The 18,659-nt window shown below is 41.1% G+C and overlaps 1 protein-coding gene across 4 annotated transcripts in view; it reads left to right on the top strand.

Annotated features, from left to right (window-relative positions):
• Nucleotides 1-10,168, top strand: part of LOC139564509 (atrial natriuretic peptide receptor 1-like) — a 70,192-nt gene extending 60,024 nt beyond the window's left edge. For 3 of the 4 annotated variants that reach the window (XM_071384092.1, XM_071384094.1, XM_071384093.1), the window contains exons 16-22: nt 6,525-6,693; nt 7,980-8,126; nt 8,242-8,365; nt 8,497-8,565; nt 8,691-8,865; nt 8,952-9,050; nt 9,188-10,168. In XM_071384092.1, coding sequence (XP_071240193.1) covers nt 6,525-6,693; nt 7,980-8,126; nt 8,242-8,365; nt 8,497-8,565; nt 8,691-8,865; nt 8,952-9,050; nt 9,188-9,345 — 941 coding nt within the window. In that variant the 3' untranslated portion in view covers nt 9,346-10,168. Of the gene's footprint in view, nt 1-6,524; nt 6,694-7,979; nt 8,127-8,241; nt 8,366-8,496; nt 8,566-8,594; nt 8,866-8,951; nt 9,051-9,187 lie in introns of those variants that run through there. The other variant, XM_071384095.1, reaches the window with a different exon arrangement.
• Nucleotides 10,169-18,659: the final 8,491 nt, after the last annotated feature.

The raw sequence follows: 18,659 nt of genomic DNA on the forward strand, positions 1-18,659 counted from the left end.
CACTAACCTTTGATGATCTTCATCAGATGACACTCATAGGACTTCATGTTACACAATACATATATGTCTTGTTCGATTAAGTTCATATTTATATCCAAAAACCTCAGTTTACATTGGCGCCATGTTCAGAAATATCCAAAATATCCTCAAATATCCTCCAAAATATCCGGAGAAATTGCAGAGAGCCACGTCAAATAACAGAAATACTCATCATAAACTTTGATGAAAGATACATGATTTACATAGAATTAAAGATACACTTGTTCTTAATGCAACCGCTGTGTCAGATTTCAAAAAGCTTTACGGCAAAACACAATATTCAATAATCTGAAAACAGCGTTCAGCCACAAAGGCAAGCCATACAGTTACCCGCCAAATTGTGCAGTCAACAAAACTCATAAAAAGCATTATAAATCTTCACTTACCTTTGCTGATCTTCGTCGGAATGCACTCCCAGGACTCCCACTTCCACAAGAAATGTTTGTTTTGTTCGGTAATGTCCATCATTTATGTCGAAATAGCTATTTTTGTAGCGTGTTTGGTAAACAAATCCAATGTCAGGAAGCGCGTTCACTAAAAGCTGACGAAATGTCCAAAAGTTCCGTAACAGTCAGTAGAAACATGTCAAACGATGTATTGAATCAATCTTTAGAATGTTTTTCACATAAATCTTGAATAACGTTCCAACCGGAGAATTACATTGACTTCAGATGAGCGATGGTCAAAGCATGGTCAGGTCATGGCAGACCTGACTAATTCCCCTCTCATTTGGTCCCCCTTCACAGTAGAGGCATCAGACAAGGTTCTACAGACTGTTGACATCTAGTGGAAGCCGTAGGAAGTGCAAACTCATCCATATCTCGCTGTGATTTCAATAGGATCCTGGTTGAAAATCGACCAGCCTCAGAATTCCCACTTCCTGTTTGGATTTTTTCTCCGGTTTTTGCCTGGCATATGAGTTCTGTTATACTCACAGACATAATTCAAACAGTTTTAGAAACTTCAGAGTGTTTTTTATCCAATACTAATAATAATATGCATATATTAGCAACTATGACTGAGGAGCAGGCCGTTTACTCTGGGCACCTCTGTGCACCTTTCATCCAAGCTACTCAATACTGCCCCTGCAGCCATAAGAAGTTAACCTTTTATGGCTGCAGGCCGGTGTCGGGCTCAATATGACAACAGCCACTTCAAGTATAGGGCGCGAAATTCAAAATATATTTTTTAGAAAGAAATATTTAACTTTCACACATTAACAAGTCCAATACAGCAAATGAAAGATACACATCTTGTGAATCCAGCCAACATGTCCGATTTTTAAATGTTTTACAGCGAAAACACCACGTATATTTATGTTAGCTCACCACCAAATACAAAAAAGCACAGACATTTTTCACAGCACAGGTAGCTTGCACAAAACCAACCTAACTAACCAAGAACCAACCAAACTAACCAAGAAACAACTTCATCAGATGACAGTCTTATAACAAGTTACACAATAAATCTATGTTTTGTTCGAAAAATGTGCATATTTGAGGTATAAATCATAGTTTTATATTGCAGCTACAATCGGAAATAGCACCGAAGCAGCTAGAACAATTACAGAGACCAAATTGAAATACCTAAATACTCATCATAAAACATTTATGAAAAATACATGGTGTACAGCAAATTAAAGACAAACATCTTGTGAATCCAGTTTTACAGCGAAAACACAATATAGCATTATATTAGCTTACTACAATAGCCAACCACACAACAGCATTGATTCGTTAGGCACGTTAGCAATAGCGAATAAACCAGCAAAAGATATACATTTTTTCACTAACCTTCTCAAACTTCATCAGATGACAGTCCTATAACATCATATTACACAATACATATATGGTTTGTTCGAAAATGTGCATATTTAGAGCTGAAATCCGTGGTTATACATTGTGAACATGTAGCATCTTTTTCCCAGAATGTCCGGATATATTTCTGACACTCACCTATTCTGACCAAATAACTATTCATAAACTTTACTAAAAAATACATGTTGTATAGGAAATGATAGATACACTAGTTCTTAATGCAATCGCCGTGTTAGAATTCTAAAAATAACTTCAGTACGACATGCAGCTTACGTTATGGTGAGAGAGCGCCCAAAATCTGGGCGCAAACTAATAGTACACATGTTCGACAGATATATGAAATAACATCATAAATGGGTCCTACTTTTGATGATCTTCCATCAGAATCTTGCACAAGTGGTCCTTTGTCCAGAACAATCGTTGTTTGGTTTTAGAATGTCCTTTTTCCCTCTCGATTTAGCAAGCAAAACTAGCCAAGTGGCGCTAAGCTCTCCTCCGTGAACAAACGCAGTGAACGGAACACGCCAAAACTCCCGAAAAAAATTCAATAATCTGATTAAACTATATTGAAAAAACATACTTTACGATGATATTGTCACATTTATCAAATAAAATCAAAGCCGGAGATAGTAGCCGTCTATAACAACAGCTTTTCAGGAGCCAATGCGGAAGTCCTTTCCGCGTCTTCCTGAACAAAGGAAATTGGGGTCCTGTCATTCCAAGCGCTCTCTTTTGACCATAGAAAGAGCTAGAGACCCCATTTCACCTCTCACAGCCTATTGACATCTAGTGGAAGGCGTATGAAGTGCATGTATACTAATAGATTTCAAGCAAAAGATTAGGTAGGCCCTGGAACAGAGCCTCGATTTCAGATTTTTCACTTTCTGACAGGAAGTTTGCTGCAAAATGAGTTCTGTTTTACTCACAGATATAATTCAAACGGTTTTAGAAACTTGAGAGTGTTTTCTATCCAATAGTAATAATAATATGCATATTGTACGAGCAAGAATTGAGTACGAGGCCGTTTGAAATGGGCACCTTTCATCCAAGTTACTCAATACTGCCCCTGCAGCCATAAGAAGTTAAGCCTTAGCCCCACCCATCTCTTTAAGGATTCACATGTGAGTCCATGTGCTAAACAGTGACTAACTAAGTAAGAACACAGCAATAATCCCAACCCATACTACTAGCAATACAAACTGATTGTCATAACTAGCCACCATGCATGGATCTCCAGGTAGCTAAAGCTAACCAACTAGGTTCAATGTTAGATAACTAGCAATGCAAATAGATTTCTGAGATACAAATAATATTACAACACAGATCATACAGGTAACATTAGCTAGTGAGCCAGCCAGCTAATGTTAGCTAGCTAGCTAACAGTACGCTCTAACTTAAAATGAAAATTACTTTCTGACTAAATTAGAAACGTATAATATCTGAAAATGTAGCTAGCTAGACTATCTTACCCGTATACATGGATGAACGCTTCTCCCTCTCTGTCACCGTTGCCATGGTTGCCCTTAGTTTGAAGATGTAATCCAGACAGGTGTTTTATACAACAGCCTTCTGTGTTCTCTTTTCGACTCCCTCTGCATATTTACAATCAAACGCTAGAATTTTCTCCATCTCCTTAGCAATCATACTCTGCTACCACCGGACATTCAACTTCTTCCATGACAACAGCATTGTTGATCGCTGTTTCAGAAGACTCTACAATGTCTGGTTCAATTAAAATGTTTTTATCTAAATCAGGGATCTCCTCATCGTCTGATTCATTTTCAGAGTCACAGAGAGTCAGCATGGCACGATCGTCCCCCAGAAAGTGGAGAGCAGTAGCAACACTTCTGCAGTTCTTCATGATATCTTTCAAGAAAGCTGTGGTAGAAAGGATTACCTACACATACTGAGCAGCTCATGTTATAGACAGAAGCATGCTACATGTCAGACCAATCCGAACTCATCTCTCGGCACGTCCAGACCATCCATTATCTCAGCCAATCATGGCTAGCTGGAAGGTTCCTGTCTTTTCCCGTGGTTAAACCAACTAGGCTCGTAATTTATTCATATTTACAGATGGCATACAAGTTTGTTATTAAGGCACATGAAAGTTCATTGTTCCAGAAGGCATTTCTGCCAAAAACGCATTTTGATCAAAAATATTAATGTTTACGTTCAAATGCCACTCCTGTAAAGTAGTGACGTGCGACATACTCCTAGTTTCCTGAAACGAGTCACATTTGTGCTCCCATACACTTTTGGTCATAAGCACGCTTATTTGCACATAAACACATATGTATTATAAAAGAAAGAGATAATGCCGTTGTTGCTGAGTAAATTATACCCCAGATTGTGTCCAAGATAAACAGTGTTTGTATGATTCTTCCATCAAAAGCATAACAAACAAACCTAACAAGCCTCCTTCCCGTCAAGGCTCTGTGGTCTTTGCTGACTGCATTATCGCCGAGTAGCGATAAGGCAATTAGAGCAACTCAAAACAAAAGCTGTTATTCTGCACATTGCACCCGCAAGTCTGTTTACTCAGGAAAAGCTCTGTAGAAAACACAAACCTATCAAAAAACATATAACAGCTCCAGTGACTCAACAAAGCTACAGTATGTCGTTACATTTTACTCCATGTGAACTGTATTCTTTATGTTTCAAGATTTCTCCTTGACTCTACTCACAAAAAAACATGACATCAAATTCATGACATCAAGTGTAGACCCCCAAATATTGACACAACCAAATAGTTATTTCAGAGCTAATGACTAATATGCCACAAAGTTAAAATGGAGACATGGAACAGTTTTGCAATTGCAACCATTTGGCAACTTAAACTAGGGAAAGTTCATGAATTTGTCGAACACGCTCCAAAAAGTGACCGAATTTTCCCCTTGTTTTCGATTTTCTCACTCAGCCCCTCTTGCACCCCACTTACCCTGAAGAGCCTACTCTAGTGATTTGGAGGACGAGAGCTAATGTACCTCCCTGCTTTGTACTAAGGATAGTTAAGCCCACGGAAACACTTGTAGGGACAAACACACAGTCACATGCTTTAAATAACACACAAACATATTATAATTGTTTACCTTCCACTGTACTGTTTTCTGTGTCTCTGGCTTAGAGTAAAGCAACACAATTTTAATAAAACATCAGATTGTAAGTACATAGCTGCAAACAAGATATTTCATTTTCATTTGAGCAGGGGTGTGTGACTCTTTAGAATGTTTTTTATTATCAGTCAGGATTTCAGATTCAATTGTAGTTAGGACAGATTGTACTTCCCAAACTATCTTCCTTCTTTAGAAAATTGAAAAAGAAGGCGAAGATTGGATTTCTTGCTATACAGATCAGCAATAACAGCTGTTGTTGTGCTCCAAGTCAAGTCTCCATCACAACGTGTTGAGGAGAAAACCTTGCTGCACCCATGTCTGCCAACCACCACTGCTCAGGGAATTCGTTTTTTTCCTTAACCATAACTGCATGAAATTGTGCAAAATTGAAGAAGATTGAACGTGATTGTGGTCGATTGCAAGAGTGGTGTACTGAGAGACAAGCAAGTGTTTGTATTTGCTCATCAGAGTGTAACACTTTGTACTGGGAGACAGCAGCTGTTGTGTGACAGAAAAACAATTAACTGAATTAGAACCAGAGCATGCCATTTATGCCACTGAAAACACTTTATGGTCTTAACTCAATCAGGCTGTTGTTGGGTGTGTGTGTGTGTGTGTGTGTGTGTGTGTGTGTGTGTGTGTGTGTGTGTGTGTGTGTGTGTGTGTGTGTGTGTGTGTGTGTGTGTGTGTGTGTGTGTGTGTGTGTGTGTGTGTGTGTGTGTGTGTGTGTGTGTGTGTGTGTGTGTGTGTGTGTGTGTGTTTGCATGCTTAATTTTTTTATGAGTGAGGGCAGAAATAGGGGAAGAGGGTGAGAAATGATGAAAGTGTGAACGAGAGGATAGAATAAATTGGGAGGGAGAGATAATGGAAAGATTGTGAAAGCATAGATATGAACACAATGGAAAGGAAATTGGACTGGAATCTCTGAGAAGATGAAAGCAGAAGGAATGACACTAGATAGAAAATATTACATTACACAATCTATAGGAATGCTTTCTACACTGAGTGTAGAAAACATTAAGAATACCTTCCTAATATTGAGTTGCCCCCCCCCCACACACACACACACACACACACACACTTTTCCCCTCAGAACAGCCTCAATTCGTCAGGGCATGGACTCTACAAGGTGTCAAAAGCATTCCACAGGGATGCTGACCCATGTTTACTCCAAAGCTTCCCACAGTTATGTCAAGTTGGCTGGATGTATTTTGGGTGGTGTACCATTCTTGATACACATGGGAAACTGTTGAGCGTGAAAAACCCAGTAGTGTTGCAATTCTTGACACAAACCGGTGCTCCTGGCACCTACTACCATACCCCGTTCAAAGGCACTAAAATATTTTGTCTTGCCCATTCACCCTCTGAATAGCACACATACACAATCCATGTCTCGATTGTTTCAAGGCTGGAAAATCCTTCTTTAACCTGTCTCCCCCTATCTATACTGATTGAAGTGGATTCAACAAGTGACATTAATAAGGGATTCACCTGGTCAGTCTATGTCATGGAAAGAGCGTAATGTTTTGTACACTCCCCCTTCTTCCTCTAGAAATCATGGACCGGGTGGTTCTGGGTGAGTGGCCGTGCCTGCGGCCTGCTGTCAACCCTCAGATCCACAGCCAGGAGCTGGGCCAACTCATGCAGCGTTGCTGGGCAGAGGAGCCCACCGAGAGGCCCGAGTTCAACCACATCAAACTGCTGCTACGCAAACAGAACAGGTGGGTGTAGGGGGGTGGAAGTGGGGAGAGTTTGTGTTCCATGATGTCATTAATGTCTGTGCGTCTCCACTCCAAAAAAAGAGTATGACTACAGTACCTGTCAAAAGTTTGGACCCACCTACTCATTCAGGGTTTTTCTTTATTTTTACTATTTTCTACATTGTAGAATCATGTAGTAAACAAAAAAAGTGTTAAACAAAGCAAAATATCTTTTATATTTTATATTCTTAAAAGTAGCCACCCTTTGCCTTGTTGACAGCTTTGCACACTTTTGGCATTCTCTCAACCAGCTTCATGAAGAATGCTTTTCCAACAGTCTTGAAGGAGTTCCCACATGCTGAGCACTTGTTGGCTGCTTTTCCTTCACTCTGCGGTCCAACTCATCCCAAACCATCCCAATTGTGTCGAGATCGGGTGATTGTGGAGGCCAGGTCATCTGATGCAGCACTCCATCACTCTCCTTCTTGGTCAAATAGCCCTTACACAGCCTGGAGGGGTCATTGTACTGTTGAAAAACAAATGATAGTCCCACTAAGAGCAAACCAGATGGGATGGCGTATTGCTGCAGAATGCTGTGGTAGCCATGCTGGTTAAGTGTGCCTTGAATTCGAAATAATCACTTGCACTGTCACCAGCAAAGCACCCCCACATCATCACACCTCCTCCTCCATGCTTCACGGTGGGAGCCACACATGCAGAGATCATCCGTTCACCTACTCTGCGTCTCACAAAGACACGGCGGTTGGAACCAAAAATCTCAAATTTGGAATCATCAGACCAAAGGACAGATTTCCACCAGTCTAATGTTCATTGCTTGTGTTTCTTGGCTCAAGCAAGTCTCTTATTATTATTTGTGCCTTTTAGTAGTGGTTTCTTTGCAGCAATTTGACCATGAAGGCCTGATTCACGCAGTCTCCTCTGAAACAGTTTATGTTGAGATGTGTCTGTTACTTGAACTGTGTGAAGCATTTATTTGGGCTGCAATTTCTGAGGCTGGTAACTCTAATGAACTTATTCTCTGCAACAGAGGTAACTCTGGGTCTTCCTTTCCTGTGGCGGTCCTCATGAGAGCCTGTTTCATCAGAGCGCTTGATGGTTTTTGCGACTGCACTTCAAGAAACGTTCAAAGTTCTTGAAATTTTCCGGATTGACTGACCTTCGTGTTTGTGTGCGTGTGTGTGTGTGTGTGTGTGTGTGTGTGTGTGTGTGTGTGTGTGTGTGTGTGTGTGTGTGTGTGTGTGTGTGTGTGTGTGTGTGTGTGTGTGTGTGTGTGTGTGTGTGTGTAGGGAGTGCAGCACTAACATCCTGGATAACCTGCTGTCCCGTATGGAGCAGTATGCTAACAACCTGGAGGAGCTGGTGGAGGAGAGAACCCAGGCCTACCACGAAGAGAAACGCAAGGCCGAGGCCCTGCTCTACCAGATACTACCACAGTGAGTCTCTGCTACACAAACACGCACGCACACACACACACACACACACACACACACACTGAGTCAATACTATACACACACACACAGTGCCTAATGTTACTGTCTGTACCTGCAGTTCAGTGGCGGAGCAGCTAAAGAGAGGGGAGACGGTGCAGGCCGAGGCCTTTGATTCAGTCACCATCTACTTCAGTGACATTGTGGGCTTCACAGCCATATCAGCTGAGAGCACACCTATGCAGGTGAGAGAGCACAATCACATTGTGACACGACTCCCACAGGTGTGACAAGTTACAAAGATAGACCTTACAAGGGAGGCCATAGTCAAATCCAACAATTTCCATTCTGCTCTAAAAAATGTTTGCCTCTTTAGGTTGTGACCCTGCTCAATGACCTCTACACCTGTTTCGATGCCATCATTGACAACTTTGATGTTTACAAGGTAACATTATATTTCTCATCAATGTGCAGATGAAGGAAAGGAAAAGAGGAGATGAAGCCTCTATTGAGATCCTCCATTAGGACCCACTGACCTCCCTGCCCCTGCTGTCTCTGTGGCGCCCCCAGGTGGAGACCATCGGCGATGCCTACATGGTGGTGTCCGGCCTACCGGTGAGGAACGGGAAGCTACACGGCCGAGAGATTGCCCGCATGGCCCTGGCTCTGCTCAACGCTGTACGCACCTTCAAAATCCGCCACCGGCCTGACCAGCAGCTCAAACTACGCATCGGCATCCACAGCGGTGAGCGGCACGCAATGTTCACATACTAACAGACACATACCAATTTCAGTTGTGTGATTGACCAATTCACTCCACTCTATATTCAGGCCCTGTGTGTGCAGGAGTGGTGGGGCTGAAGATGCCACGGTACTGTCTGTTTGGAGACACAGTCAACACCTCTTCACGACTGGAGTCCAATGGTGAAGGTAAGCCACAGAGTAGTCATACAACATGTGGGTTTTAAATCTGGGACTCAAGTTCCACAGTTCTGCTGTTTTTCATATCTCTGTGGTAGTTAATTGACTAATTAATGATTGCTTCCCTCACCTTCTCTCCCGCACAGCGCTGAAGATCCATGTGTCTGCGGCCACGCGTGACGTCCTGCAGGAGTTCAACTGCTTCCAGCTGGAGCTGAGAGGAGACGTGGCGATGAAGGGGAAAGGGAAAATGACCACCTACTGGCTACTGGGAGAGAGCAAGAGCAACGAGTCAACGAGCTAAGGGGACAAGCCAAGGGAAGGAGGGAGGAAGGTCATGGGGGAAGAAGTGGTGGAGGAAAATGTGAGCAAATAATGGGAACCACTGATTGATGTTCTGGAGCAAGTAAACAAATGAAGAGGCCTGGTGAATGAATGAGGTGGGGATGGGGGAGGTAGATGCGGGAGAAGGAGAAGGAGGATGTGGAGATCTTTCTTGACTTCAGCCCTCCTGCACTCGAACATCTAGATTCTAAGGACATATAGAAAGCTACATGCTCTGAGTGTGTGTGTGATGTTCTGTGTCTACGTTTTTCCAGTTTTATTTCTATGTTGGAGGTTTTGGATGCAACACTGATGGTATTTAGATCGGTAAAAAAAAAATGGTTCACAAACAAACCTTTACAGGAGGTTGTGGATATTGCTATCTGGTGGTCACATTATGTAACTGTTTTTTGAATTCATGTCTTTTATGAGTACACAGTATCCCACTCAGCACAGACGTCAGTTCAAAGTCTAGTTTTGATTTAAATTTGGTTGAGTTGTCAACTAATTCAACGTGAAATCAACATTGGATTCAGAAAAAAAGACGAAATGCTTTTTTGCAAATCCAATCAGTTTTCCACGTTGATTCAACATCATCACATACATTTTGGGGGTTGAAATGACGTGGAAATGACGTTCAAACTTTGGGTCTGGGATTTATCATTTGATTAATTTCCACGGTAGTGTTTGTGATCATGTATCCTCAGACCCCAACCACAATAACTGAGCCTACTCTGGAGTTAAAATGACTTGCTTTATATATAAATATCTATATATATGTGGGTGATGGGTGGGTGGGTGGGTGGGTGGGTGGGTGTGTGTGTGTCTAATGTCTCATCAGTGTATATGATTTGTCTGTTTACAGTCATATCAGTCTTATTATTTTGTACAATACAGATGTTGTTTATTTCTCAATAGATTACTTTTCTATTGCCTAAAGGGCAATTCACAGAAATGCACTTAAGATACATCCTCTTACTCTGGTGAAATAAAGTCAAGCGTCCCACTTCTTCGGCACCATATACAGTTTCATTATTCTCACTGAAGTGTACGATTGCCTCTCAATCTGTCTAATCAGATTCAGTGTAATGCATTATTGTTGTTAGTGAAAATATATAGCTGAGCTTACATCATACACATTGAAAGTGGCATGATTTGAACATTACAGGTAACTGCCAAAATAATGGAAACACTTGAGTAAATGGGGGATACAAAGTATATTGAAAGCAGGTGCTTCCACATGTGTGGTTCCTGAGTTAATTAAGCAATTAACATCCCATCATGCTTAGGGTCATATATAAAAATGCTGGGCAGACTATTCTTTTGGCTACGCTCCCCCATAGGATGACAATGCCCCCATCCACAGGGCACGAGTGGTCACTGAATGGTTTGATAAGAATGAAAACGGTGTAAACCATATGTCATGGCCGTCTCAGTCACCAGATCTTGACCCAATTGAATACTTATGGGATATTCTGGTGCGTTTTCCACCACCATCAACAAAACATTAAATGATGGAATTTCTCATGGAAGAATGGTGTCGCACTTGTAGAATTTATGCTAAGGTAAATTGAAGCTGTTCTGGCTCAACACCCTAATAAGAGACTTTATGTTGGTGTTTCCTTTATTTTGGCAGTTACCTGTATTCAACAGTAATTGAAGAAAGGTAACCATTTCTGCTGGAAAGACAGGCTCTTGACAGAGGCTAGCTTTATGAAAATTGTGGATTGACAGCTGGACACACACTGGCTCCTGATTTCCTGAATGGATTTGTCTGAACAGCTACTCTGAAAACACCCCTGGAATAAAATGAAGAGGTCACCAGGGAACTCTTAAAAAGGGTACACACTGAGAACCTCTATAACTTTGCAATAACAAACCGTGTCGAAAGGACAAAATGAATTCTGGGGTAGATGTGTATAAAGGAATTCTGGGTTAGATGTGTATAAAGTTCCATATTTTGGTTTGGTGTTCACAGTAACCTTTGCGTTTGAGAGTCATGGAGAATGGTCTTGTTTTTTGCATCTCAAGCCAACAGTGTTCATCTGTTGAGAAGTGTTGAACAGATCAATACTGTCTGTAAGACCTCATATATCAGCCTGTTAACATGTATTTTCACCTTTTGTTTTTCTGTTTGAATCAGTAAATATGGTATTAGTGGCTGTTTTATTTCTGTGTGTCCCTATCAGTGGTGGGGTGTATGTAAATGTATTCACTATTCAGAGCATGTGTGTGAGAGGGTAAAAAAAAGCAGGCACCTTTACAAGTCTTTAACAGGTACTTTTTCTCCACCAAACCCTTTAATCACTTACCGAATCTCATTTAAACTATATCTGATCCCCACTTTCACTATTATCAAATATCTTTAGATTACTTCATTAAACCCTCCTCTAATCCAGGGCAGCCTAGACAAAATTAGCAATACTGTAGTTTCGGGTTCTTTCTCCATGTCCCTCTCCCTCTTTTCTTTCTCAGTCAATCATCTCTGACTAATCGCTCTCTCTCTCCCCAAGGATCAAATATAACCCTTTCCCTTGGGTCAGAGCCCAAAGGTCGGTATTAGAATAAGCCTTAAACTGTAACCTGTCATCCATCATAAGGTAATGTAGTCATTATCTAATGTGTCTTGAAGCCTGTGAAGTATGTGTGTAACGATATTCGTCTTCGGATGAAGAGTAGTCATCGGACCAAAGCGCAGCGTGGCAAGTGTTCATGTTATTTTTATTAGAACAGAAACACTAAACAAAATAACAACGAGAGTGAAACGAAAACGAAACAGTCCTGTAAGGTGCAGCAACACAAAACAGAAAACAACTACCCACAAAACACAGGTGGGAAAAGGCTACCTAAGTATGGTTCTCAATCAGAGACAACGATAGACAGCTGCCTCTGATTGAGAACCACACCCGGCCAAACACATAGAAAAGAAAACATAGAACACAAAACATAGAATGCCCACCCCAACTCACGCCCTGACCAACCAAAATAGAGACATAAAAAGGATCTCTAAGGTCAGGGCGTGACAATGTGTTTGATCTCTGTAACATCAAGTGCTTGAGTGAAGAAGACAATATATATAACTGTTTCTATTGTACCTTTGAAATGTGGTACTAAACTTTATTTTACTCTATTTCATTTATCTTGCTTGTTTGTTGATTAATTTCAACTGTCATTTATTGGGGTAAAACTGAAATAGACAAGGTAAAAAATTTTTTTTAATACATTCATTTCTTCAAGTCAAGGGCATGGATAAGTTTTCACAGAAGGAAAATAGTCCATATAGTAGGACAGTATACTGAACATTGTGTTCAAATGTTTGTGAAATGTATCTGGGAAACCTGGACAATGTTGTGGATTGAAAGAACAGCAATGTTATTTAATTTGACCTAATACCTTATATGGCACAACAAGGGCAACTTTTTAAAACTATTTTCCTGCAATTCTACAAAGTTTGACATTACTTATTATGCCTCTATTGAGGGGTATATGGGGGGGGGGGGGGGTATTTTGAAAACACAGTATAAGTGGAAGCCCCCCCCAACAAAACAAATTGTTGGGGAAAACAAGCACATTTTGCCATGGGGAAGAGAGAAGAATGTGCAGTTTTATCATGTTACTTTATACGTTTTGTCATGAGTCTGAGAGAAAATGTTGCAGTTTTAAAGCAAATGTTCAACGATTCTACACATTTTGCCATGGAGCAGAAAAAATGATTTGAGGTTTTATAGCTAATCTCATGCTATTCTTCACATTTTTGCCACGACGACGAAGACAAATCGATCTGTAGTGAATATTGGGGGCATCCCCCGTGCCAATTTCGCCTATGTGGCACATCAAGAGTCTGATGCCTGGATCCCTGTTCCCAAAATGTTGTCGCTCTGCACAAAAGGGGCCACTCTTTTCGCCGGTCTGTACATTGCCCGAACTGAAGCCAGGCGGTTCTTGAATAGTCGCTTTATTTGTCCATTCGCCGGGGAACACAGTGGCAGAGGTCCGGGATGATCAGTGTCCAGACAGAGATGCTCAGAATGTCGATAGTTTTCTGACTGACGTGAGGCGCAACGGTGAGTTGACGCAGCGTTGTACGAAAAGGAGTGCGATATCCTCCTTGCGCCAGGGATGTTTAAAAAATCTGATAGAGGGCGTTGGGTATGATTTTTAGTCGACGAGGGCGTGCTGGCCCGTTGTGTCCCGTTGATCATGCAAGACTGTGTCAAGTCATCTTTAAAAAACAATGACTCCCTTCTTCGGACGCAGGGGCTTTCGCCCAGAGTGAGGAAGCCATATGGCGTTGTGATTTTGGGTAAATGCGGAAGAGACATTGCCGCCCGTGTCGTTGGATCCACCAAATCTTCTCTTGCCATGTATTGATGCTCCGGAAGAGGACCGGCGTGACTCAATGCTCGACAGAAGACAGATGTGGAGTGCGGCAACAGTGGAATTGTATTGCGACGTGGGTAGAGCAGCACACACCCTTCCCGGTCTCTTGGAGTTTGCAGACATCGTGCCTGTCCCAGGGGCGGAATGGTAAACTTTGGGATGCGGTCAGGTGTCATCACCATGTCCTCAAAATATATATTTTTTGTCTTTGCAGCCGTCTGGGTCGGTTGGAGTCGCAGTTGCGTTGACATTTTCGATTTTCCGGAATGGGATCCGATTACTTTTACGCAAATCAACTTTTACGCACATCCAGAAGGCGTTTAACGAAGCCAGTAGACCTCACTGTTGGCCTGCTGTAGCTTATTGTTTTACACTTGATCATCTTTTGCTATTGATTTAGTGTAAAACTTTAGGACCATATTCACCTGCAGACTAGATATGTAATGAAGGAGTGTCCAATTTCTCGGAGATATGCTTCTGAAGTGACAGATAAAGCAGTGCCCATATATTTAAATTACAGGTATATCACATGCATCATTGGTTCTCAGGAACTATCACCTACTTACTGACGTCAATAAGCTGTCTTTTTCAGTCAGTCAACAACTGAACTCCTCCCACGGGGTTGGCTAACAGATGCCCTTGCCATACTGAGGTTAACTTTATAAGCACCTCTGTGCATTCAAATGATCAATGACACTGTCATAAACAATTATTATACAATGGCTAAAAGCAGTGGCGGTCAGTGCCGTTTAAGATGAGGGAGGACAAACATTTTTTTAGTAAGCATGGCCTAATTTCTATTACAGCATATTGGATGACTCTCATTCATATTTCATTCACCCAGTTCAATGTAAGAAAGATAGGTTTAGGCTACTACATGATACTCAAATTTCCCTACACCCATCATGAGGTTGCTACAACCTAGCCCATGAATGAAGTTTACAACGTAGGTTGTGAGACAAATTTGAGGTGACAGACAGTGACATTCAATACCGCCTTGCACACTCTTGCCTGATATAGGGTGTAATCATTAGTCCAACAGCTGCAAACAATGTTTGTTTATCCCCGTTTTGTTCCATTTGCTTCCGCTTAAACATTTTTTTTCAACAGAATCGGCGGAATGAATACACCCCTGATCACGCATAAACACAATTCACTCTCATAACAGCCACGTTGCATTCCTTCTCTTCCCTTCACTTGTGGACTTCAATGCACAACACATCAGCTGTATGTGCCTGGGTTAAAAAACCTTTCCAAGACAAACCGCTACACAAAGCCGACATCGTTGTCACCATATTAGCTAAAGTAACATCATAGTCAGCATAACTAATATAATTAACGCGTTAGTAAACCCACTACAATCATGCAGTAACATTAGTGTACAGTCAGTAAGCAGTTACACTGGCGGGCCCCGGTGGCAATAAACTTGTAATCCAAAAAGCTTACCTTGACTTGGAAGAGTTCCAGTCTTGTGTTGGAAAGTCATAGTCAGATAGCTAACAAAGCATCCCTCTGTTTGAGCAGGGTGTTTCAGTGGGCTAAACTAGTTAGCTGTATTTGCTAGCTAAGTCAGTGAAACTGAAAGTGAAATAAATGACTCTCTCTATTTCTCTCTTGCTTCTCCTTCATTTTGGAAGAAATACATTTTTTAACTGTTCAACTATTGTATTTCTCACTCTTTGAGTCAACTACTCACCACATTTTATACACTGCAGTGCTAGCTGTAGTTTATGCTTTCGGGACTAAATTCTCTGACCCTTTGGTTGGGTGGACAACATATCAGTTCGTGCTGCAAGAGCTCTGATAGGCTGGAGGACGTCCTCTGGACGTTGTCATAAATACTGTGTAAGTCTATGGAAGGGGGTGAGAACCATGAGTTTCCTAGGTTTTGTATTGAAGTCAATGTACCCAGAGGAGGACGGAAGCTAGCTATCCTCCAGCTACACCATGGTGCTACCCTCAGAGTGCTGTTGAGGCTACTGTAGACCTTCTTTGCAAAATAGTGTGTTTTAATCAGTTATTTGGTGACGTAATTATATTTAGTATAGTCTTATCTAAAAAGTATAACTTTTTTAATGTTTTACAATTGACATTTTTATGAAATTCACTGAGGAGGATGGTCCTCCCCTTCCTCCTCTGATGAGCCTCCACTGGCTAAAAGATTACCAAAATGTTCAACCATTAATTGTGTTGATTTAATGTTTTATAGAGCACAAACAAAACATAACTGGGTTATATCTATTTTGTAGTCTCGGAAATCCCAGACCTAGCTAGGGCACCAGCACTGTGCTGGAACATTGTAAGATTGTGGGAGGTAACCCATCTGTCTAGAGACTCTAGTGAGACTAGCTGGAACATTGTAAGATTGTGGGAGGTAACCCATCTGTCTAGAGACTCTAGTGAGACTAGCTACAGTATTTAGTGACTGGGGAGAAATACTTTTTTATCCTAATATATAGTAGGAGAAATTGAAATATGTGGCTGCAAGTTCCCATGTATATAGTATTAAGAAATTATATATATATATATTTTTTAAAGCTTTCAGTCAAGTCAAGCGTTGAAGATTTTATCAGCAGTATAGCTCTAGGATGGTTACATGACTCAATTACATGTCCAAAGGGAAGCTTTCTCTGGCTGTTCTTGCTAAGAATAGTGAATCAAAACACACTGACTGATGACTGTTATGTGACATTTTATTTTACCAACTTTATATTGTTGCAATCTTTATGTTAAGAACTATTCTTGCGTGCATATGTGTGATCGGCTATGTGGCTGGGTGCAAATACATATGAGTAAATATTAATGACTCTCAACTTCTTTTGGCTGGGAGGTATATTGAAGAAGCGTATGAATGAGTTGAGTTCTACTTGTTCCATCTGGCTGGCTGCTCTCTTCTGTCCCCTTCTAGATGCCTCTAGGGTGCAGCTGCTTTCTCCTTTCATCTGGCTGGCTGTTCTCTTTTGCCCCTTGTTGCTTGTTGCCTTATCTGATGTACGGGCAGAGCCCCCTTCACTCTGGCTGGCTGTTGTCTTCAGTCCGCTGCTGCCATGGACGGGTTTTGTCCCCTGTCGCAGCTTGATAAGCTTGAGGATCCATTTAGGCCTCTGCAGCTGGCTCCATTTCTTTTCCAGCTCCTTTCTTTTAATTTCTTTCTTTTTGATATCTTGCAATAATTAAATTTCTTGTTTGTTTATGTTATTCAGCTGCTTCTCTGTCAGGGGGAAGCCAATCATCCTCAGGATCATCCTGATTTCATTGCGGTTGCTGGAGTCAACAAGCACGATGGACTCATATAGGACTTTAGCCTTTTGGGACTTTGGGGGGTGGTACAGGTCAGCAGTAGCCCTGTGAGAGGCTTTTCCCTTTGATGGAGGTGTTGCTTTGCTGTTACCCCTGGACACCAGAAACTTGACCTCTAGGCCTCTGTCACTTTGGAGCCTGGGGTTCCCTGACTTGTATGCTATGGATATCTGTAAATTGGAGAGCGAGAGAATAGTCTGAGTTTACAAACAAGTTGAATTTACACTAAATACATTAATATCTTGATTTGGAAGGCTGAGGGTGAACTTTGACCAGTACTGAACATTTTAAAGCACTTTTTTAGAATGGCTTTAACAGGCAAAACCAGTCCACTTTGACTATCATTTTAGGATAAAAGTAGCTTAAACTTGTTTATTGTAAAGAATACAAATAATAATAATACTCACAGTTTCCATTTCAGGCATTTATATGTAGAAATTGCTTTCATTTAAAGTTTGTTGATAAAAGTTATTTTAGGTTTGATCCGTAGCTATGTTTATTCCATATTCATATTCTGTGTTGGTGCTTTTCCAAATATTCTGGAACGATGCATCATAATGGAGGTGCGTATATAATAGTCTTTGGGAGCGTCCATTCCTAGTATCTCACAGCTTTGCTGTCATATGATTTATTTCAGGTATCAAGGTGCAAGATTATCCAGATCCCTCCAAATAAATAATATAAATAGAGTTTTTTTTGTGTTATTTTGTTCGTTTGTTTCGTTTTTCTTTTACAAAAACCAAGACAAATAATATAATAAATAATCTGTGTGCGTACGTGCAATTGTCAATGTTTCCTCCATCCATTAAATCCACAACTGTTAGAAAACAACCTGGTTAATCAACTTGAAAGATTGTGTGTGTGGTTAATAACACAAACATTTACTGTAGGCTGCTGTATCAACGTGAATGGAATAGTCTACCCTTGCACTGCTGATAGCAGGCCCACTGTACCGGAGGTAGGATCTCTAATGCTATGGGGAAATTAATTGGGGATGGATTTATCTGTGACACGCGGGAAAGGGCGCTGTAAATTATTTTGAGATTTACTTAGCTCGCTAGCTTTTCATGGCACCAAATGCAGATTTGCGGGTCAGTGACACCAATAAAGTTACTAAATTTGAAAGGTCAATGTACTGTCGACCTAAAAAAGTCGGGCGTCCATTTTTGAGACACACAAACACACAAGGTTACTTGTTGACAAATATACGTCGTTTGTCAGCAAGCTAATAACAACAACACAAGCTAGCTACAAAAACAACTACTTCAGGGTCATTAGCGTGACTTGTATCTTTCGATTATTTTCGCTAATAAGAAACGTTTTCTATAGCTGTGTTGACTTGGTTGTGCTTGTTGTACTGCAACCGAGAAAGTGGCACCACCAGCCTACTAGATAATAACAGCTAGCTAGCTAGTAGCTTGAATTGCACACAAATGGGACACATACGTTAGCTGTTTTACTCGGCTATATATATTTTGTCTAGCTAGTAACAACTGCAAATATTTCATTCTATTTTCTTATTCTACGACAAAGTACATTTTACTGTCTGCTAACGTTAGCCCCCGCTCATGTAACTGTAACGTTAAACTGTTGTGTTCTTTCAGGCCTCGAAGC

Source organism: Salvelinus alpinus, chromosome 35, assembly GCF_045679555.1.
Source record: "Salvelinus alpinus chromosome 35, SLU_Salpinus.1, whole genome shotgun sequence".
In the NCBI taxonomy this organism is placed as follows: Eukaryota; Metazoa; Chordata; class Actinopteri; order Salmoniformes; family Salmonidae; genus Salvelinus; species Salvelinus alpinus.